The sequence below is a fragment of the Tenebrio molitor genome, chromosome 7 (genome assembly GCF_963966145.1).
Source record: "Tenebrio molitor chromosome 7, icTenMoli1.1, whole genome shotgun sequence".
NCBI classification, from domain to species: Eukaryota; Metazoa; Arthropoda; class Insecta; order Coleoptera; family Tenebrionidae; genus Tenebrio; species Tenebrio molitor.
In genome coordinates this window covers 15,358,878-15,379,752 of record NC_091052.1, presented here as the reverse complement: position 1 = coordinate 15,379,752, position 20,875 = coordinate 15,358,878, and the positions used below count along the sequence as shown (strand labels likewise).

At 37.6% G+C, this 20,875-nt stretch overlaps 5 protein-coding genes and 1 non-coding gene across 9 annotated transcripts; 3 read left to right on the top strand and 3 right to left on the bottom strand.

The window, feature by feature from the left end:
* Nucleotides 1–2,751, bottom strand: LOC138134643 (putative aldehyde dehydrogenase DhaS). Its single transcript, XM_069053023.1, has 7 exons — nt 2,611–2,751; nt 2,334–2,560; nt 2,105–2,283; nt 1,670–1,826; nt 1,363–1,612; nt 886–1,311; nt 1–835 (listed from the first exon to the last, which is right to left on the bottom strand). Exons 1-7 carry the CDS (start codon nt 2,704–2,706, stop codon nt 38–40), a joined length of 2,133 nt encoding a protein of 710 aa, XP_068909124.1. The 5' UTR covers nt 2,707–2,751; the 3' UTR covers nt 1–37.
* Nucleotides 2,752–3,063: 312 nt separating this feature from the next.
* Nucleotides 3,064–5,789, top strand: LOC138134650 (heme A synthase COX15). The gene is made up of 6 exons (XM_069053041.1): nt 3,064–3,219; nt 3,266–3,398; nt 3,572–3,704; nt 4,353–4,807; nt 4,853–5,121; nt 5,170–5,789. The coding sequence occupies exons 1-6, from the start codon at nt 3,064–3,066 to the stop codon at nt 5,299–5,301; spliced, it is 1,278 nt and encodes a 425-aa protein (XP_068909142.1). The 3' UTR covers nt 5,302–5,789.
* Nucleotides 5,318–7,884, bottom strand: LOC138134655 (ubiquitin domain-containing protein 2). Its single transcript, XM_069053047.1, has 4 exons — nt 7,746–7,884; nt 7,211–7,689; nt 6,991–7,159; nt 5,318–6,730 (listed from the first exon to the last, which is right to left on the bottom strand). The coding sequence occupies exons 1-3, from the start codon at nt 7,825–7,827 to the stop codon at nt 7,001–7,003; spliced, it is 720 nt and encodes a 239-aa protein (XP_068909148.1). The 5' UTR covers nt 7,828–7,884; the 3' UTR covers nt 5,318–6,730; nt 6,991–7,000.
* Nucleotides 7,885–8,011: 127 nt separating this feature from the next.
* shop (shopper) lies at nt 8,012–11,143 on the top strand. 4 transcript variants are annotated; one of them, XM_069053028.1, is made up of 11 exons: nt 8,012–8,178; nt 8,839–9,017; nt 9,076–9,196; nt 9,264–9,445; nt 9,498–9,657; nt 9,699–9,888; nt 9,934–10,065; nt 10,112–10,304; nt 10,355–10,555; nt 10,607–10,779; nt 10,968–11,143. In XM_069053028.1, the coding sequence occupies exons 1-11, from the start codon at nt 8,162–8,164 to the stop codon at nt 11,091–11,093; spliced, it is 1,674 nt and encodes a 557-aa protein (XP_068909129.1). In that variant the 5' UTR covers nt 8,012–8,161; the 3' UTR covers nt 11,094–11,143. The 4 variants fall into 4 exon arrangements, with proteins under 4 accessions (XP_068909129.1, XP_068909128.1, XP_068909131.1 ...); XM_069053027.1 differs by lacking the exon at nt 8,012–8,178 and adding an exon at nt 8,622–8,787; XM_069053030.1 differs by lacking the exon at nt 8,012–8,178 and having other exon boundaries at nt 8,871–9,012; nt 9,076–9,206.
* Nucleotides 11,144–11,685: 542 nt separating this feature from the next.
* prel (preli-like) lies at nt 11,686–13,085 on the bottom strand. Its single transcript, XM_069053048.1, has 4 exons — nt 12,790–13,085; nt 12,530–12,743; nt 12,322–12,477; nt 11,686–12,273 (listed from the first exon to the last, which is right to left on the bottom strand). Exons 1-4 carry the CDS (start codon nt 12,879–12,881, stop codon nt 12,097–12,099), a joined length of 639 nt encoding a protein of 212 aa, XP_068909149.1. The 5' UTR covers nt 12,882–13,085; the 3' UTR covers nt 11,686–12,096.
* A 208-nt stretch (nt 13,086–13,293) lies between these two features.
* Nucleotides 13,294–13,365, top strand: TRNAQ-CUG (transfer RNA glutamine (anticodon CUG)). The gene has a single exon. It is a non-coding gene; the product is annotated as a tRNA-Gln (tRNA).
* The last annotated feature ends 7,510 nt before the right edge of the window (nt 13,366–20,875 follow it).

Sequence of the window (20,875 nt, the reverse complement as noted above, 5' to 3'; positions counted from 1 at the left end):
AACCACAAAAACATTTTATTGTTCTCAACTGTTTTTTTTACATAAACGATTGACCTTTACTAAACCACACATTTTTCACCAGTGTAACCTTGTTGCGAACCTCGCTCCAATTCTCGTGGTTCGCCACTTGAAATTTGCATGAAATTTTTAATGGCAACGAGCGAAACACGTTATTATTTTTCTCTCCAACGTACACGTTCAATTCCTTGTGCAACGCTGCCACTTTTCTACTCTCTTGACAATGAGGCGTTACCAATAAAATCCCTTTGGGCAGCAATCCCGAAACGTACAAATAAAAATCGGTCGTCTCCTTGACGTCGTTCAAAACGATGACAGAATTGCCTTCGGCTAGTGCGGCGATTATCAATCTTTTATTGTGACCGTCCATTTGATCTGGAGTTTCGACGGCGATCACTCCTCGAGGCTCTCGCAAAGAGACCACGTTGAAGCCGTCGCTTTCTGCAAAATTCTTCCCGGAATGATCAGCGGTGTAGTCGTGGATTAGAGTGATCCATTCGTTCAACCACGGCTCCGATAGTCCCCAATTCTTCTTTTTTGTTTGAAGAATTTGGGCGATTGCTTGCAAGGTTTTTTTTCGAGCGAACTCACCGAGTTTCGCCCACATCGCTTGTCCTTTTTTAGCTTCGCTGATCGCTTTTTCCATAGCTTCGGCGTTGCATACTTGCAGGATGCTTTCATGTTTCAAAATCTTGACGCGGACGTATTCGTAAAATCCTTCGTTACCTCCGAAAAAAGCATTTCCACTGGTTTTATAAGGCGACATCGATGCTTCTGCCGAGAACAATCCGTGGCAATTGATCCAAACATTACTCACCTTTAAATAAAACATCGTTCAAATAAGAATTCAACGAGATTCAAATTTACCTTGAGTTTTCCCATTATTTCGTTAGCAAGACTCGTGTTTTCTGTCCAGACGGACGCGGCCAAACCTTGTCTTGTATTATTGGACAATGCTACGGCCTCGTTGATTGTACGAAAAGCAGTCAAAGTGACCACAGGAACATTAATAACGTCTTCTTGGATGACATTATTGTGAAAAACGTTACCTCCAATTAGGAGAACCGGAAAGACGCTGTCTCCATTTAACTGATACACTTCGACTCCCTCGTTTCTAGCCTTCTCCGCAAGATCTGCTATTTTTTCCAAGACACTTTTGTCAGGATACGTGACATCCACATTTTTTTCGTCACTTTTCCCAATTCTTAATTGACCAACTCTCTGCTTAAGCTTTTCGGTGAAACTCTCAAATACATTTTCTTGAATGAAAATATTTCGTACCGACCACGGAACCTAAAAATGTGGCTGATCATTTACTACAAATTCAAATTAGGAACAACAAACCATTCCTTTGTAGCCCCAAGCAGAGTTTATCACACTCTGACATGCGGAGTCTAAATCGCAATTGTCGAAAACTATCATTGGAATCCCGGACGAATAAAAATGCAGAAGCTTCTTGTTCAAATTGTTAGCAACGAGATAGTTTTCTTTGTAGAGATCATCAAAAATTGCCACTACAGAGACTTTAGGGTGTGTGAAAAAAATATCGTGCTTCACGTTTCCAGGTATTAGCTTTATAGTACCTTCAGGTATTCTACAATTTAAATTTGAAGAATTGCTAAGTCATTTTGAGTGAGTTGGATCAACATACCCTGTTTGAACCGCAATATCTATTAAAGCTGTTACAGTTACACTCAGCAGGGGTCCAGTCTGAAGAACTACGTTATAACCAGCAGCTAAAGCCGGCCCCAGTATATGGGCCACAGATGAGAGAGGATTTTCATCGGACAATATGCCCACAACTAATCCTACAATACATTTAAATTAAATTTCCCGCCTGTCATTTGTGTTATCAGTGTTGCCAAAACGTGAAGATAAATTGAAAGTTTTATAAATTAAAATGATCAAAAAATGTAAATGTTACCATGTTATCAAAACAGAAAAATGCGTAAAACTGAATTGTCTGAAGAAAATAATAATTTACACTTGAGTTAATTTGATTAGAACCATGTGAGTGTTTGAAAGAAAGTGTGGTTATGTTAAATGTCTGACTCTGAATGTGTTGCAAAAAGCGCCGGATTCATACCGTCGGGTTTCCATGAAGGATTATCAGAATTGTGCTTCACGCTAAAACTCGAACAATACTGTAGATAGTTGGTGAGTAAAGGCAGTGCTGTGTTTTTTGTGTCTTTCTTAAGAATTCCTCGAACTGCAGTCTCTAGTTGTACAAGTAGGTTTTCTTTTTTCTTTATCTCGGCCCCCAACCTGCCAAATGAACGAATAACACAAGGGTTAATCTTCAAAACATTTCTCACTTGTAAATTATGTCCGCCCGTTTTGTGGGGGCAACGTCAGCCCACGTACTTTTGGTTTCCCCCAACTTGTTAAGAATGATGTCTACCACAGCCGCTTCAGGGACGTAAACGGTACACAGAAAGTTTTCATTATTTGCATCTTTTATCGATAAAGGTTCCCCATTAGGCAATTTATCTTTTTTATCGATGTACGCAAATATGCACTTGTCTTTGCCAGTCAACCATTCCTAAACAAAACAGACTGAGCGTCTTAGTTGTGAAAACCCGCATCACTTACAGTGACTTCACTAGTGCTCTCCTTGTAGTCTCCATATTCCATGGTCTCGAAAATTTGCTTGATTTTACGGTCTTTTGTATCGCCAGCCTCACCCATCGCGATAAAGATTAAAGACTTAGGACACTCAGATTATAGATGATTGCAGCTGCACATTTTTTTATCATTGTCCGTTCAAATGTTATCTCGGACTTAAGGCGCATGAACTTTCAATCCAAAGTGACTTGAAAATTTCTATCTTAAGTAATCAGCTGTTTGCTAACGACGCCATAAGAATCGAGTGAATTTAAATAAACAACTAAACCGCAAGGGAAAACTGACAATAACACTCCGTCATGTTTTATTTGAAACACAAAATAAGTAACTTGAACAGTACTATAGTTTTTAAGGAGTTTTGCGCAACTGAGTATTCGCCTTGAAATTATTTTTATCGTTTTGTTTCAGTAAAACACCAGAATGTTGAGTTTAGTTAGACTCTGTAGGGCTCCTACATTTTTGCCCAAAACCAATTCACTTTTGGGGATTTCAACGGGAGGTGTGCTCCAGAATGGAGCTCTACGGACTTACACGAATCCGGTTTGGAGAAGACAGCCTCTGCGTAACTTTCTCAAGGTATTTTATTTCTCAAACGATCGACATTTTCACCGAAATTTTGCAGCAAACTACTCTTCTTAAAACCACCGTTTCGGTAGCCGTCAGACTGAGTTCAAACATTCCCCAAAAAGGAAAGAAGTCCATAGGATACTGGCTAGTGACGTGCAGCGGCATGGTTTTTGTGGCAGTAGTTTTAGGTATTACCATTATTTATTACTACATTCTCGTCAGTATTTGCACAGTGTTGGAAGAGGTTATTAAAAGAACTGTCCGCTAGATGATTATTATAAAGTATTTAAATTTAAATAAAGCGATTCAGTATTGATTGTGGTTTTCTTTCACGAATACTAATAAGTCGAACGTTTTATAGGTGGCGTAACTCGCCTGACTGAATCTGGTTTGTCCATGGTCACGTGGAAACTGTTGGGAGAAAAAATGCCAACAACTCAAAAAGAATGGGAGGAAGAGTTCAAAAAGTATCAGCAGTTTCCAGAATTTAAAATGTAGGTAACCGAAGTGATTGACATATTTTTAATTACCTTCATTTGTATTTACGGTGGCGTCCAAATCACCGTGACATTCCTCATACGACGTCCCCGGAACGTACGGCATATCAATAGGTGTTAATAACCCCACCGATCGGATTGATGAATAGCTTTTACGAACTTACTTTCAATCTTGCACCTGTCTTGTATAGAGCTCATGACGTCAGGGCAAGGTCAATTGTTTGGAATTTTAATGTATTCGCAATGGTTTTCGTCACCTTTAACGCTGCTAAATCGTACAATATGATCAACAAGAAAAAAATGAGGGACGACTGTGGAAAACTCAAAACGTGTCCTGGTTTTAATAAGTCCAACAGCGATGATGAAGATAGATTTTGCCGAAACTCCAACAAACAAAGTTGTCCGTGGTAATCCCGGTCACCGTTGTCACGCTCCTATTTCGAAAATTGAACTCTGATGAATATTTTGTCTTCTCGAATGAAAACCATTTTAAAAATCCACCTAAAACGTCAAAACTGACATTGTGATATTGTCGCACATTTTTAGAAATTTATTTTCCACAGCCGCCCTTGATCTTCTTTAACGTTGCTTTTTTGACGTTTGTGTCAAACCTCCCGTCGGATTGACATTCAATTCGCATTTTAGCAAAAACCGGGAGATGACGCTGTCAGAATTCAAATGGATATGGTACATGGAATTCGGGCACCGAATGTGGGGTCGCGCCATCGGCGCCGTCTTCCTCATCCCCGCGGTATACTTCTGGTCCCGGGGCATGTTCACCGCCGCAATGAAAAAGCGCGTGTTGGCCTTCGGCGCTCTGATCGCCGGCCAAGGTCTGATGGGTTGGTACATGGTGAAGTCGGGCCTCGAGGACCGATTCCACGGCGAGAGCGACATCCCGAGAGTGTCCCAGTACAGACTGGCGGCGCACCTCAGCCTCGCTTTCATCCTCTACACCCTCTTTCTCTGGTCGGGCCTGGACCATCTCCTCCCCGCCGAATCCATCACGATCGCCAACAAGAGCATCGTCCAGGCTTCGAGAAAGTTCAAAATGTTGGCGCACAGTTGCAAGGGTCTGGTCTTCTTGACGGCGGTTTCCGGTGAGTTGGCGCCAGAGTGAAATCAAACGTTACGCGGAGTTTTAGGCGCTTTCGTGGCCGGCCTGGATGCCGGACTGGTGTACAACTCTTTTCCCAAAATGGCGGATAAGTGGGTACCCGACGACATTCTAGCCCTGACTCCTAGATTAGCCAATATTACGGAAAACCCCACAACTGTTCAGTTTGACCACAGGATCTTGGGAACTACGACTCTCACGCTCATCACGGTTCTCTATCTGATGTCGAGGAAGAGAGTCTTACCGCGTAGGGCTTACACGGCTGTCGCCGTCTTGGGTACCGTGGCTTGGTTGCAGGTGAGTCGTAAACGGAGCTGGAGCCGCAAAGTCAAGACTTTCTCGTAGGTCGCTCTAGGAATAACCACTCTCTTGACTTACGTTCCGACGGCTCTAGCGGCGAGTCACCAGAGCGGATCTCTACTCTTGTTGTCGACGGCCGTCTGGTTGACCCACGAACTCAAGAGGTTACCCAAGTAGATTAAAACCAAGGAAAAAAAGTTAATGTAACAAACTTTTATTGTAAGGTTATTGATATTTGATTGATAATAATTAGTATCGACACTACCACTTCATTTATTTTAAAACAAAATATATATGTATATATATCACGTGATCCACCATGAAACAAACTGTTATTTAGATTTGGTGCGTATTTTCTTAAAAAACACTTCATCTGCTTTTAAAACTTATTGCGTTTTATTTACATTACATTGCCTAATCTCATTATTGGTTGGTTATATCGACAGTGACCATGTTGACGTGGGGGCTGACGGATCAAATCAAGTATTATTGAAACTAATTTTATTTTAAGGACTACCTAATCCGAAGCTTTTGCGTCCCCCAAGTAACATCATCAGCTACAGTCTTTTATTGTATATCAATGAGTATTAAACTGTCCTTCCTTGTTATTGACCTTCCTCGTTTTGCACGAAACAACACCGATATGTGAGGAGCAGTGGAGAAAATCAATAAAATACGAAAAACCGTTTTCTTTTTTTAATTTCTACATTACTTTTTCTGGTGCATAATTTTTGCGTCACACGAAACGTTGAATCTATCGGACGGACATTCGTAAAACCGATAAAGTAGAGAGACAAGAAGGAAAATAACAAGGCAGGTCGATTCACTATAATGACATTCGACACCGAAGTGTACAAAAATAGACTCTTCACTCAAATTATTGACAGCTGATCTAACAAGTGATATTAGCAGTCATGGAATTAAAAATGTATAATCTTATTTATAAAAACTTACATAATATACAAAAAATATCATCATGTAAGGAATGAATTCATACGTAGATGTGGTACGTGTTTCGTTAAAAAGGCCTACGTCATTGAAACAGTTACATATAATTAAAATACGACAAGTGTTACACTTCTGGTCAACATTTTCTTTTTTTTTTTTAATGTCGACAGCGTTCAACTCGAGACAAATTCATCCCCTTCACTGTGACGTTGCGTAAAAAAGTTAAATTTAATAGCAAATTAAATTATATAATACAAAAAGCAAAATCCAGTCGATAAAGCAGTATAAATTCTAAACTGTACAAATAACTAAAACAATATATTCAGTCAAAAAAATAATAAATGCATACAAGTTTTGGCCGACCGAGGGGCCCAATTTTTTTTCCACTTTCCATTTCACCGAACTGTGTATGCAAGGAGCGAGAGTAGATGATGTGAGGCGAGTTATTAAATATATTGAATGGTTTTTTTTTTGGTTGCAATATAAAAACTTCACTCTGTAAATCAACCTCTAATACTAGTAATGATATGATCGAGTCTTTTTTTTTTAATAATATCATGAAACGAACTAACACTGCATTATTTTGGTTCCAAGAATAGCGCTAAAAATACAACCACTTCTTTCAGCAGGAAATCTTCTGTAGTTGACAGTGAGGTTACTATGGGAGGAAAACGAATAATAAATCAATAAGCAATCCCTCAGTCAAAACAAGCTGAAGGTTAGTGGACCTAATCGCGTTATTAAACATTCAAAAGATCCACCCCCGTAATTTCGGTAATTTTTTAATTATTCATGCTGTCTCGATGATTGAGACGAAATGTTTTCGTAATTGGGGGTGAATCGAAAAAAAATAATTTCGCGTTTTTTTCCAAATTATTTTTGTGGGATAATCGTGAAATCGGTCGTAATTGCACTTACCTAATCAATTTCATAAGGCTTGCTTAGAAACAGGCGAGGTTTCCATATTGACAATAACTTGAACGATATAGCCTGGAGGTATTTTGGCTTCTTCTACGTGAAGTTTATCACCCAATAATTTGCCCCCGAAAAACCACCTTTGTCGCGACGACTCAATACCCTCTTGACTCTGAAAATGGTCAGTTCAGTGGGGCGCGACACCCTCTCGTCTCTTACCAACCTGCAACTTCTTCTTACACATACTAACGGTATCAGTCGAGTAAACTGCCAACTTAATGTCAGTACAATTGTGCGATAATCTGAGTTTGAGCACAGTTTCGGTACCCCCGTCCACAGGTTCGGAACATTCGGCGGGCGAGTCGCGCCCGTTGTCCTCTTTGACTATGTTGATGGGATAGGAAAGGCAATATATGGGTACTTGGTAGCGCGCCCCGAGTTCGTCATAGCACTCAGTCAGGTACCCGTTGGGCACTGACACGCTGGCCCCGTCCAAGATCGCTTGGGCTAGCTCGTAGTCCATGGCTTCGGCGGCGACCGCCGCCGCCCTGAGGGCGTCCCATATCTCCTTGCGCCCCTCGAAAGCGGGCGCCGTGTCCCAGAACTCATCCCTCTTGCTTCGAAGCTGACCTTCGGTCAATGGCACGTCGGATTTCCAGCGTATTGTTTCATGGCACAACGGATGATTCTTACGTGTACTACCTGGGGTAAAGTTTACTTTTTTTCTCGAGGAATTTTCCAAGGTTAACGTGGATTACCTGAATTGGGTCTCGAGATGGACCCCGACGAATCGTCGATAGCACCGCTCCGCGAACGACTCACACCTATGCATCCGCCCATCTTGAAAAGACCGCTATTTGCGGCATTTCATTCAGAACTGACACTAACACGGACAATTTTTCGAAAAAACCTGCCATTTTACACCCATCATTCACACACTGGAATACATTGACAACTGACAAGTCTACACATGACGCATCGCCGACAGGGGACGCACCTGTCGACAAACGAAAACCCCACACGATCAAAATCACCAATTTCCTATCAATCACGAGATGCTCGATGCCCAAGGGCGAGGGGAATCGCAAAATAACTCTAAGTTACGGTGTAATCGACTGACAAATTCCAAACGTCAGGGTTTATTTTCTTTCGCAAAAGTTAACTGTTTAAAAATATGCGCTTATTACATAAGTAAGTTGTTTGTTTTTACAGCAGCCGTATTTTTTGCAGGCCAGATTAATTTCCCAAACATAATCGCCACGGCATTGTTTCTAAGCAACCACTGTTTATCACCTTATCACTGTTGATTTTTCCGGTTAATTTAATTGACAAAAACCCAGCAACACCGAAATTTTATGTCCAAACACCGATAATTTAACTGGCAGCTTTCTTCGAACGTCAATCAAATTTCACAATTTTTCGAAAAATGCTAAGGTGTTCGCTGGACGACCACTTCTAAGATTCAGCTTTTATTTAGACCGACGCAATTTGTTCAATACATTAACAAATTAATTTCTATTATTAACCAAACCTATTTAGTTGGAAAATCGATTCTTCAATAACTTATCGTGTTTGGTTATTGGGTTAGTGTTAATAAAATATTAAATGTTTTGAACGTCGGTTGTTATCAGATTTGGGGCAGGGTTATTGTTGCTAATTATTTCTTAACATGAATCCAATGTGTTCACATTTGACCTCTTTTCTTACGATTTTACTGTAAGCGTGTTTACATTCAGTTATATCATTAACATATCACCATTTTTAATAATACGCATTCATAATGAATCTTATGTTGAAAAGGTTTTAATTAGACTAGTGTCGATGAAGGGTCGTACATTATTTCTTTTTTAGGATATTGTACAACAGACAGATAAGCACTAGATTCATTAATCAATTCTCAAAAGTTTCTTCACGATCTATTTTTGAAAGCAACAATGATGACAATAACAAGAACCAACGTGATGGAAAGTATTACAAGAGCATTTTCATAGGCACCTCTTTGACAGTACTATTAGCTTATAAATTGTATGGTAATTTAACGTTTTCGTAAAGTATCGACGGTAATCGATTGCATAAAACTGTATTTAGATTACAGAAAAAATGTTGTGAAAACTGAGCATCACCATGCACAAGAGATACAAAATGTTGGAGTTGCAAAAAAAGACTTGCCTTACTACTCTCTGCAAGAAGTGTCAGAACATTCCACAGTGTAAGTACAAGTAATGGAAGTGAGATTACTGCAGTAACTTTTCATAACTGTCTTGAAACATTTCTAGGGAGAAACGCGTATGGGTTACGTATAAAGAAGGAGTATACGACATCACCGACTTTATCGTGGAACATCCTGGTGGCGAGCAAATTTTGTTGGCGGCTGGCAGTTCAGTCGAGCCGTTTTGGATGTTGTATGCGGTTCACAACAACTCTCATGTCCTCCACTTATTGGAAAATTTACGAATCGGTTCGTACAGTTTCTAAAAACAAATCTGTCAATTCAGTTTTTGGTGTTTAAGGCAACTTATCCAAGGACGAATCGCAAGATTTGACGAGTGACATGTCAGATCCGTACAACAGCGATCCTCTAAGACACACGGCTCTGAAAGCGGCTTCGGTAAAACCATTCAACGCCGAAACGCCTCCGTTTATCCTTGTCGAACAATTTATTACTCCTAAGTGAGTCTTCGTATCGTTCAAATTTTCTTTATTTATATTAGTGAACTGTTTTATGTGCGGAATCATCTTCCTGTACCTCACATAGACCCAGAAACTTTCGAGTTAGAAGTGGAAATTGAAGGAAGAAACAAGTCGGTGATTCTGACTCTGGACGAGTTGAAAAAACTCCCCAAACACACGATCACGGCGACGATTATGTGTGCAGGGAACAGGAGGAGCGAAATGACTAAGGTATGGATCATCAGAACTGATAATTTGTTTAAAGGATAATTTAAGATAAAAGCGGTCAAAGGTTTGAGTTGGGGAGCCGCGGCTGTAGGAAACGCAACCTGGACGGGGGTTAGACTACGAGACGTTCTCAAGAAAGTGGGAGTCGATGAAGATGACAAAAGTTTAAAACACGTCCAAGTAATCCTTCACGAAAGTGTTTCGATTATTTTCACATTTTCGATAGTTTGAAGGTATGGACTTTGATCCAACTGGTAAAACGTACGGAGCGTCGATTCCTTTGTGGAAAGCTCTGGATAAAAGAGGCGACGTGATTCTGGCGTACGAAATGAACGGGGTCCCGATACCTCCAGATCACGGATTTCCGATCAGGGTGATAGTTCCGGGAGTTGTGGGGGCGCGAAATGTCAAATGGCTGGGTATTATACCCCGGTAGCGATATCATTTACACCAATTGGATCACTTTCAGGCAGAGTAATTGTGTCGGAGAAAGAAAGCGATTCGCACTGGCAACAAAACGACTACAAGGGATTTTCGCCGAGTACAGATTGGGACACTGTCGATTTCACCAAATCTCCAGCGATCCAAGAGCTGCCGGTGATCTCGGCCATATGCAAGCCTCTGGACGGACAAACTGCACAAGTGGAAGATGGCACCGTACTGGTGAAAGGTCGGATACGTCGAAGTTGCGGACCGCGGACTAAACTCTCGACTTCCGTAGGTTACGCTTGGTCTGGAGGAGGTCAAAAGATAATTCGCGTGGACGTGACCACAGATGGAGGAAACACGTGGCACGTTGCCAATCTAGACCATCAAGACTCATCAGAGCCTCCTCAACACTGGAGCTGGACTTTGTGGTCGGTCCGCGTACCCATCAAACCTGGAACGACAAACGTAAATATTGCAGATTTGTAATTTTCATCACGAATCACTTTTTATTGTTATTGTTCTGATGTGGCCATCACGTCTAAATAATTGATTTCGATTCTTCGAAGTAATAACTTTTGTTGGTCTCGCTGGTAGGTTTCTGCCTACGTGTAAATGAATTTGCACCCATGAAATCGACACTGATTGAATTTTAGGTCGAAATATGGGCCAAGGCCGTGGATTCTTGTTACAACACTCAACCGGAGAATTTCAAAAACATTTGGAATCTACGCGGGGTACTGAGCAATGCCTATCATCGCGTCGCAATAAAATTAGAGTAATTGTATCGTATTGTGCTGTTCGATTTAAATAAAGTTGATATCAAGTTTTTTATGGGTTTATTAATGTCCCCTGAAATGAAAATTTTCATTCTCTCCCACTCTCCTTTCATAATCCGTCTATTGTTGTTCCATCTGTTGCAACAAGAGCAGCAATACAATGTTGCGACTCTTCGCGCTTTTGGGTAGGTACTTCAGTCGCACCCTCGACCAGCCCTTTTAAATTGTTTGTTTTAGTATTGGTAATGGTCGCCTCGTGCGCGAATTCTGAATGCCCGATATGCGATCCCAACGACTACAGCCCTGTTTGTTCTTCTGGTAAGGCCTTCAAGAGTGTCTGCGATCTGGTCAGACAGAACTGTTTAGGAACTGTAGGTGAGTTGTCGATTTTTGTTTCGTTGTCAGACATGTTTGTTGCAAACATCTGGTCACATATTTTTCAGTGCTGAAGAATAACAATTACGGAGATTGCTTGAAAGCACCGAGTGGGTCAAACACGGTACCGCTGCCAGCGCCTTCATTATATGCCATTTTGAATAAGCTCCTCCACTTTGTCAAATTTTAAATTGTCCCGATAAATAACAATAAAAATGAATTACTTTTAAGCGTTTACTGGTTTTAATTACATACATACATACATTTTATAAGTACGAAAGAAATACACAGAGCGAAAACTTACCAACCTATCTCGGTTAAAGATTATTTGCATTCACTACAGACAACTATTTTACAGAAAACGTTCAACGCTTGACGTGCTGTTCAATAAGTGTATCATATTTACACTGTTTTTAGTAGATCTCAGATCTAACTGGAAGTGTTTAAACTACAATAATTTTTGAATAAAAAAAGTATCAAAAATTGAATAAAACGCTCAATTTTGACTTGTGCTGGAATATTAGAAAATGTATCGACTAGTCTTAATTTTAACTAAGCATTAAAAGAAATAACATTACGTGATTTTTCATTACATTTTTTTAAATTAATAACTGGTTCAGTCGCGTTGCTATTACGACTGGTTGGGATGTAAAGTTGCATAAATCGGTACAGCTTTGGATTTGGCAAGTTCTGACGCATTTTTTGCTGCATCTTTTAATTTACTGGTGGCGGTGATGGTGGCGTGCGTTGTTGTGACAGTACTTTGCAAAGGAAACATGTTTGCCAGTACATGATTGAAACCACCCACCTAAATACATTCAGTGTAACATTTAAAAAGAGAATGACAAAATATTACCATTTTCGAACAGTTCTTCTTGAATCTTTCGTACCCAAACGCGCAGATCGCTCTACTGAAGCCTCTAATTTGAGAGTCAATCCAGGCGGATCTTATGGCGACGGTTTTTCCTGGTTGCTCGTCGCTCTGGTGATAAACCACTTTCTCTGTGACACTCTGAGAAAAACGGCAGGTCAGACGGTCGTAAATTACGGACACGTATGATTACCATAACTTTGGTGTAACCAAGGTTTCTGGTGTAGGTGATGAAGACTTTGTTGACAGGGTCAACGATGGATTCTTCGATGATGTGGACATGTTTGGATGTAATGAATCTCTCGGCCCACTTGGGGATTGGATTTGTCTTGCTGAGGAGTCGTGTCGAGAAAAGACGGCCCGCGTAAACAGAGCGACATACCGTATCCTCGGTTAATACATGTTTGCTGGAAAATATCTGATAAAATTACGACGGCACACATTTATCAGTACCTGTCTGGGTTAGGATATTTCTTCCAAAATCCTTGAGCTACTTGGTCCCAGGTGTAATTGAATATTATGGTATGTTCATAAAACCTGGTCATGGTTCTGGAATTTTCAGTGGAAAAGTGCGAATGTTTCAGCAGTTTTATGTAACAGTCGGAATGAATAGATTAACGTCATTTCACGCGGCTTGGGCGTTAAACGTGGAAAATGCTGTTCATATCGTCATTTCGTTATTTAACTACCTGTACTAATGTCAAACCACACCAATAAACTGTCAATTTTGAAACATAACCTTTTAGGGAATTCATGTAAACAAGGTGGAAAATGACAGAAGACGTGACACCTCGCATATTGGTTTGTGTCGTATTTTTATGAGAAAGAGCTGATGAATAAGCATTTTTTTTGCATCGGTTATGTTTTTTTAATATCAGAAAAGACAAAAACATGGTTTTTGGTATTTTATACTCGATGTTCACTTTTCTGGATGTACATTCCATTAACATTTACCTAGGTCCCATGGTGTAATGGTTAGCACTCTGGACTCTGAATCCAGCGATCCGAGTTCAAATCTCGGTGGGACCTTTTTTCTTTCTTTAACGAACTTTTTTTTTATTTTCAAAAATATGAAAGAACAAACTACACATAATTAAAATTTCGGACAGGCGACGAAGAAATCAAAGTAAATGGCATGTACCAAAATTCTTAAAATTTTAATTCTTTTAAATTCCAAGTTCGTTGGAGAAAAAGTATGTGAAAAATTCCTAAAAATGATGAAAAAATCAGACAAATGGAATAGAACGAGGTTTTAATTAATAAAAAATAGAAAATAAATAAATAAAAACTATAAACTTAATATTTTGCAATCGCTCATGTTGACAATTTGTAGATAAATTTGACAACAATTTCATCATTCATGTGTGACAATTTCAATAAAGCATGATTTAGAGTAATTTTTTATATCTGACAGAAAAATGATGTCCAAAATTTAATGATCGCAATTATGACGATTTGTTTGAGAGGGCATAATAAGCGGGCATTATGATTTATACGCCCTAGGCCTAGGGCATTATAGCCTACTTAATATATCTCGTTGTCAAGGTATAAAAAACAAATAATGATTCAGTGAAATATAAAATTATTATCGGTGAGACGATGAAATCGCGAGTGGATTAATTCCTCGAGCCGATAATTAAATTTTATCGTCGAGTGTAAAATTACGAATGATTTATAAAAAAGAGTATCTACAAGTACTACAAAGTACAAATGCTTGGTAATTGTTCACTTTAACTACTTCTGGAATTTTCGCGTTTTTTCTGGCTGGACAGCCTCAGGGCGTCCTCCTAGATCGTGTCCCACCATTCAAACCTTGTGCAAATGGCTTTTTTTTCTCTCTTGTTGTGTTTCAAGGTCGCGTCAAGGGCGCGCCAAGTCTTAGTATAACTAAAGGGTAAGGAAAATTTTCATTTGCACAAGGTTTGACTGGTGGGAAACGATGTAGGAGAACGTCCTGAGGCTGTCTAGCCAGAAAAAACGCGAAAATTCCAGAAGTAGTTAAAGTGAACAATTACCAAATGCTTTAAAAATGGAAAAGCGCGAAGAACATCAACAGCGTGGGTGAAAAGATCGTCGCGCGTGCTTTAAAGTCTTCCTTCATCATTTTTATAAAGTATATATATATATATTCGTATGAAGAAAATTACAATTAAAATTCGAAATTCATAAAATAATTATGGTAAATTATATGTTTTTAATTTGTTGTAGCCAATTTAGGGCGTCTTCGGTAAGTAGATGTAGTTTGGAGAAACCTTGCTGGAATTTAGTAAGGGGACATTCTTCCACAATGTGTTGGATGGTTTCTTTTTCTGCACCGCATTCACAAGAAGGGTTTTCACGAATGTTCCAGTGAAACAACATATTATTGCATTTGCCATGCCCGGTTCTAAAACGATTTAATTTACACCAGATTTTCCTAGGTAGGTCAAATCCCGGAAGTTGTTTTGTAGGATCCTCAATTAGATTTTTATTGAAAATATCTACGTCTTGCCAGGCTGCTTTCCAATAGTCAGATTTGGAAAATGGTTCCATGAGAAATTCTTCTTTCCAAAGTGGTTTACGCGATTTTAATCTAAAGGGTGGTAAATTTGCCATGTCTTGTGTTATGGAGTACATGTTCGGTGAATTTTGAAATTTATCCCAAATTCGTTTTGTTACGTATTTTCTTCTAATATCGTACGGAATAATGTGCGCTAGGACATGTAGCCATGGTGTTGGAGTAGATTTTAAAGTACCCGTTATTATTCGAAGTGTGGTATTCAATTGAGCATCTATTTTGTTCACGTGTGCACTGTTCTTCCAGACAGGGCAACAATATTCTGCCGTTGAATATACTAGAGCTAGTCCTGTGATACGTACAGTGTGTGCATTCGCTCCCCAACTTGTGCCTGCGAGTTTATGTATAATGTTGTTTCTCGTTTTCAGTTTCTGTCGTAACTTTTCGATGTGTAATTTGAAGGTTAGAGATGAATCAAGAGTTACTCCTATATATATTTTTATAAAGTAACAGTTCAACACAAATAAATTACGATTACTTACTGGAAGTTTCGGGCAAAAAGCAGAAAGAGATTTATTTATATGATACTTCTACCTCAACAATAGAATAGATGTATTAATTCAATTAATAACACGCTACAATTAGTAAATATTTTGCAGTTCTAATCGTTTGGAGATTTTGTAGCTAGAGATAACTTATTAATCATAACGTAGTCATTATTCCAGTAAAATTGTGCTACGAAATACCGTCGTAATTAGAGAATTTCGATCTTCGGTTCTTATAGAACGATTTTTTTTTGATGTGAGGCTTAGTTCGTGAGAAACGTCAAAACAAATGTAAAGTGAATGAATTTTTGCCTCTTGAAGTAAGCATTTCGCATAAGACATTATGCTTTTTTGAAAATAATTATTTTTTTTACAGTCAAATTACTGATATTAAAAATGTTCAAATATACACAATTTGGTGAAATAGTTTTTACTAAATAAAAAAATTAAATAACTGCGAATAAAAAATGTTTATTCCAACAAAACGAAATCCAGTAAATGGAGAACTGTTTCTTGTAAGTGATTTCATTTCATTATGAATACCGAATACTTGTGTTTTAAATTTGGATTGAACGCCAATGTACAGTCGATGGACAAATAAAACTGGGACAAAAATGACAATCACATAAGTCAAAATTTACAAATTTGCATCGTTTAATTACGGCTTTATCACAAATAGGTTAACTTTGGTATAACATATTGTACAGTGTGGAAATTACTTATGGAATAAATTCAATAATTTCAACACTAATCACATTTGTCGAAAACGCTGAAACAGGTCAATTTTTATTTCTTGTTACTTCTTATTTTAAGTCACTTCACTTGCTCATGACGTCATCCATTTTTGAGCTATGACGTCATCACAATTTTTTTAAATGACAACCCCCACTTTTTTCTTCTCTTTCTAATAGACCTACTACATACTACCTAAACTATGAATTAAAAAATTTGGTAACTTACATAACAATTTTTTTAAGAAAATGACAAATTTTACTTCAAAACTTGAATTTAATTTTTAATGTATTTATTTTTTTTCTATGTGGTTATTTAAAATCGAGGATTTACTTCAATAGACCAAACAATTTAGAAGATTTACGACACAGAATTCGCGCTGAAATGGAACAAATTAATCCTAACATTATTGAGCGCGGTGTACAGTGTTTACAGTCCTGTGTGAGTGCTAAATAATTGGCGGGGGGCAATTTCAACATTTGCGTTACATTTTATTGTTAACCTTAGATGTTTGTTTGTTTTTGTTTGAGATCAATTAAATTTTTTACATTAAAAATTAAATTAAATTTTTGAAGTAAAATTTGTCATTTTCTCAAAAAAATTGTTATGTAAGTGTAAGGTACCAATTTTTTTACTCATCGTTCAGGTAGTAAGAATGCCTATCAGAAAAGGGACAAAAAAGTGGGGGTTGTCATTTAAAAAAATTGGTGATGACGTAATAGCTCAAAGATGGATAACGTCACGAACAAGTGAAGCAACTTAAAATAAGCGCCATGAGAAATAAAAATTGACCTGTTTCAGCATTTTCGACAAATGTCCTTAGTTTTGAAATTACTGAATTTATTCCATAAGTAGTTAGTTTCCACACTGTATAGACACTGACAAATATATTGACAATTCAATGGTCTGATTTACATAGATTAAATTTTAAGTGTCCCAGTTTTATTTGTCCACCGACCGCCGTACCTACACGCACACTGATATCTTGATTTATCTATTTAAACTTGATGACGTATCAATGTATTAGATAAGATAACCATGGCATTGATAATTTAGACTATGATCTTCAAAATATTTACCAGACAGAATTCAAAAATAAAAAACTTCCTGGATTAATCAGATGAAATCAAAAACATTTCGAACAGCTTTTCCCGTACTCATCTTTATTTCATATTTTAAGAAAGCAAATTGACTACTCTTGAATGAATAGCTAAGGAGCTGTTTTTTGTGATGAGAGTAGGTAGTAAACCTTGTGGAAAATATGAAGTTCATAGGATTTATGCAGGGTATTTCACGAGTGATAATGAGCCCGGCGGAATTGAAAATGCAACCCACAATACATTGCCAAAGTTAACTTTTTATAATATCGTAGTGTTTTAAAATGAAATTAAAGATGATGGCTTTGCTTCCAATAATTTTATTTGTCACAACTGATATTTACAAAAAGGTTAAAATACGACGAGCTACGATTCGAATTAAACGATGAGAAAACAGACATGCTTCTGATTTATCGCGAATGTATTGTGGGTTGCATTTTTGAAGGCTAGGCTCATTATTATCAGCTGTGTCTGAAACATGTCTCAAGAGCCCTAACCCAACCGAGCAAAATTATATAGAATCTTCTGTAGAGCACAGAATTTCATACAAAAAAACTAAAAAGTTCAAATTGGGACCATTCAGAGTTTGGCATTGACATTTGATAATTGATAGTTTGTAGTTTAACTTAAGGGTGCCCATCACCCAACGAAAATATCTATTTCGTAACTATACAACCAACCATACAACACCTGCTGACCGTTTTACGACAGGCACTACCATGCAGTGCTAATAATGAGGGGATTAGTATTTGTTACCTCCTAGTGTGAAGAGGAGCACTTCGCCCAAAGGAGACTACCTGCTACTCTGCCCTGTTTCTAAATCCCGAGCCGCTTTACGAAATTTCCGTCGGGATTCCCCAGAATATGATTTAAATTTATAAGTAAGAAAATAAAAATTTTGAAATTATAAATCAGTTTATTTTCATAATTAAATAAATATACATTATTTTTGGCTCTGTAATTATGTTTTGTAAATAGTGACAGTACGGTGTGTACGCATATGATATTGTTGCTTGCCCTGCGCGAACCTTGATTATAATTTTTTAGTTTTGTTGTCCGTTTCGGCATTGTTGATTTCAAAAGCACTGTTACGTTTTTTTACTGCTTAAATTAAAGTAATTAACTAATTCTTATTTGCTTTTGTCTTTGTACAGCGTGATCAACAATGACTGAGTCTGTTGGCAATGAAACAATTGAAAAGTACTGTTTGATCTAAAAAAGCATAAGAATAACATGTAACAATAACATAATTGTAATAAATAACATAGCTGCAGATTGCAAGTGTCGTACAGTTGCGAAAAGTAAGACAGAGTAAAATTGAGAAAGAAATTATATTCATTATATTTACCTCTTATTACGTATTGCCTTCATTCTACGTTTTATACTTTTCCGGTAACCGTTTGTAGAAATCTTATTCTTGCCATGGACACCCATTTTTAAAACGCACTCGGATAATAACTCAACTTCTAGTCACTAGGACGCAGTCAAAATAAATAGAAATATGTATAAACAAACACAGCATATTTATATTCAAGATTGTACCTGAAACGGGGATGAATAACGGTGTCGTCCAATAATGATCCTTTAGCTAGCCGAAACAGCCAGGTGGCAGGTAATTTGGACACGGCAGATCAGGAAAACTTCCCAGAAGAATTATATATTTGGAATTTTGTGATCTTATAAAGAGCGATCAAATTAATTTGTAATCAAGCTATCCATGAATCCGAAATCGTATGTCGATACTGGAACTCCACCAATAAACACTCCGCCAATAAACACAGGTTGAAACACAGGTTACATAGGTACAACGCGTAACAGAAATAAGTACATTAATTTTAACTGGTAATAGAACTCGTCAAAAGGAACAACTTTTCTATCTACCATTTTGCCGAAAAACGATGTTTAATTCCAAAAAAAAATTGGAGAGATTTTTCACTAAAATAGCCCTACGCCACTAAATACTGCAATGGCTAATTGAGATCAGCGCTAATATGAAAAAAACGTCCATTTTCATCCAGAAAACGTGTTTTAACGCAGAAATCGAAATTCAAAGAAATCTACCCGTATAGCAAAAAATCCACTTCGTAAGAATCTGGTTGTTTCACGTTTTTCGGTAGCTTAGTTTTGGAGATATGAACGGTTTTAGGAAAATCTTTCCTATTTTTTTAAGCCACTACGCAACGTTTTTCGCCAAAATGGCAGAGAGAAAAGTTGTTCCTTTTGATGAGTTCTATTACCAGTTAAAATTAATGTACTTATTTCAGACACACCCTGTATTTTCATATCAATATGTTCCACTATCTTGTTTTTGGTTGTCACGGCTAAATATGTTATGTTACAACGGGCAGACGTAAATTCCTCCGATTTCAACCCTCAAACATGTAAATTGCTCTGAAGGATTAACCCTAGCCTTTCTGGAAAGTGGCAAATTGCTCCGGTGGTCTGTTCGGTACCTGAGAGGATTAACTTCAGTAGGCGCTTATTATTTTGACACACGAGTAGGCATGTATTTATTTTTTCTATCACAAATTGATTTCTTATAATTTGTTTTAACCAAATGGTAAGTACAGTTGCGAGCAATAAATCTTAGTCGTCAATGTCATTCTTTGACGCAATAGAAAATGCTCTATTGTGATACATTAATAATTGAATTTTTTTTCTCAATTTTTTGACACTTTATTGACGTGAGTATAATCAGACGGGGATTTTTTTTAAATTTGTGACAATCTAACCAAATTTTGAAATGACATTGACGAACAAAATTTATTGCTGGCGACTGTACCTTAATATATACTCTAACAAACAAACAAAAAATTTTAATCAAATTAAATTAGACAACATTGTTCAAATTTCAATGTCGGAACAAACATGTTATATTTCTGACAAGAAAAAATAACAAAATTGTGTCAGTTTATCCAAGATGATAAAAATAAATCACAGCCGCCCCTCATCCACATTCATCATGAATCGATAATATTCTACGATTATGTGGGGTAGTCGATCGGTCGGACGTGATGCTTCCATAATCCGGCGGAGAAATTTACCATGCCTAATTAGGGGCTAATTTGACCATCGGAGAAATTTTCCATGTCTTATCAGTACCTAGTTTAACCATCAGAGAAATTTACAAACACCGGTTACAACAATGACCGAATATTTTTTGACTTTTTAACTTTTCACTGTAAGATTTGATTTATAAAAATAAAACAGGGATAAGTATTGCTTCCCTGTTGTAACTCACTTACCGGACTCAAACTGATCATTTCCTAAAAAAAGCCCATTTGGCTTATATAACTGCCAATTTTGACATAAATTTTGTTTTTCATGGAATACATAGCAGCAAGGAACTAACTTTACCTACAGTTCATAGAAAATCCCATCCCATTACGGTATCTACATTACCTGACTCGAGTTTTCCTATAATCCACAATGTAACTTAAATGCCCCTTTCTGCTTTTATCTCGTTTTACCTGGAAATTACTTTCTTTCTGTGATATTCGTTCACTTTCAAATTTTTTACAGTAAGAATCGTTTCTGTCATAATGTCGAAAGTTACCGACAAATTAAATAAATTTGTGCGGAACTTTAGAAGTCTTATTTTTTCAAGTGATGCTTTCGTGTTGTTTTTTTGTAAGATCTGTATTTGATTGTTGTAAATGATGTTTTTT

Excerpts from the sequence above, each read along its gene's own strand:
- prel (XM_069053048.1), bottom strand. The coding sequence starts at position 12,881 with ATGACCAGGTTTTATGAACATACCATAATATTCAATTACACCTGGGAC. Across the intron at positions 12,478-12,529 it reads TTGGTTACACCAAAGTTATG|AGTGTCACAGAGAAAGTGGT; the intron begins GTAATCATACGT and ends CGTTTTTCTCAG. Across the intron at positions 12,274-12,321 it reads AGAAGAACTGTTCGAAAATG|GTGGGTGGTTTCAATCATGT; the intron begins GTAATATTTTGT and ends GAATGTATTTAG.
- LOC138134650 (XM_069053041.1), top strand. The coding sequence starts at position 3,064 with ATGTTGAGTTTAGTTAGACTCTGTAGGGCTCCTACATTTTTGCCCAAA. Across the intron at positions 3,220-3,265 it reads CTCTGCGTAACTTTCTCAAG|CAAACTACTCTTCTTAAAAC; the intron begins GTATTTTATTTC and ends GAAATTTTGCAG. Across the intron at positions 5,122-5,169 it reads GTACCGTGGCTTGGTTGCAG|GTCGCTCTAGGAATAACCAC; the intron begins GTGAGTCGTAAA and ends ACTTTCTCGTAG.
- LOC138134655 (XM_069053047.1), bottom strand. The coding sequence starts at position 7,827 with ATGGGCGGATGCATAGGTGTGAGTCGTTCGCGGAGCGGTGCTATCGAC. Across the intron at positions 7,690-7,745 it reads CATCTCGAGACCCAATTCAG|GTAGTACACGTAAGAATCAT; the intron begins GTAATCCACGTT and ends ACTTTACCCCAG. Across the intron at positions 7,160-7,210 it reads TGTGTAAGAAGAAGTTGCAG|AGTCAAGAGGGTATTGAGTC; the intron begins GTTGGTAAGAGA and ends GACCATTTTCAG.
- LOC138134643 (XM_069053023.1), bottom strand. The coding sequence starts at position 2,706 with ATGGGTGAGGCTGGCGATACAAAAGACCGTAAAATCAAGCAAATTTTC. Across the intron at positions 2,561-2,610 it reads AGAGCACTAGTGAAGTCACT|GAATGGTTGACTGGCAAAGA; the intron begins GTAAGTGATGCG and ends TGTTTTGTTTAG. Across the intron at positions 1,312-1,362 it reads CTTGGGGCTACAAAGGAATG|GTTCCGTGGTCGGTACGAAA; the intron begins GTTTGTTGTTCC and ends CCACATTTTTAG.
- shop (XM_069053027.1), top strand. The coding sequence starts at position 8,768 with ATGAATCTTATGTTGAAAAG. Across the intron at positions 9,197-9,263 it reads GTGTCAGAACATTCCACAGT|GGAGAAACGCGTATGGGTTA; the intron begins GTAAGTACAAGT and ends AAACATTTCTAG. Across the intron at positions 9,658-9,698 it reads GAACAATTTATTACTCCTAA|TGAACTGTTTTATGTGCGGA; the intron begins GTGAGTCTTCGT and ends TATTTATATTAG.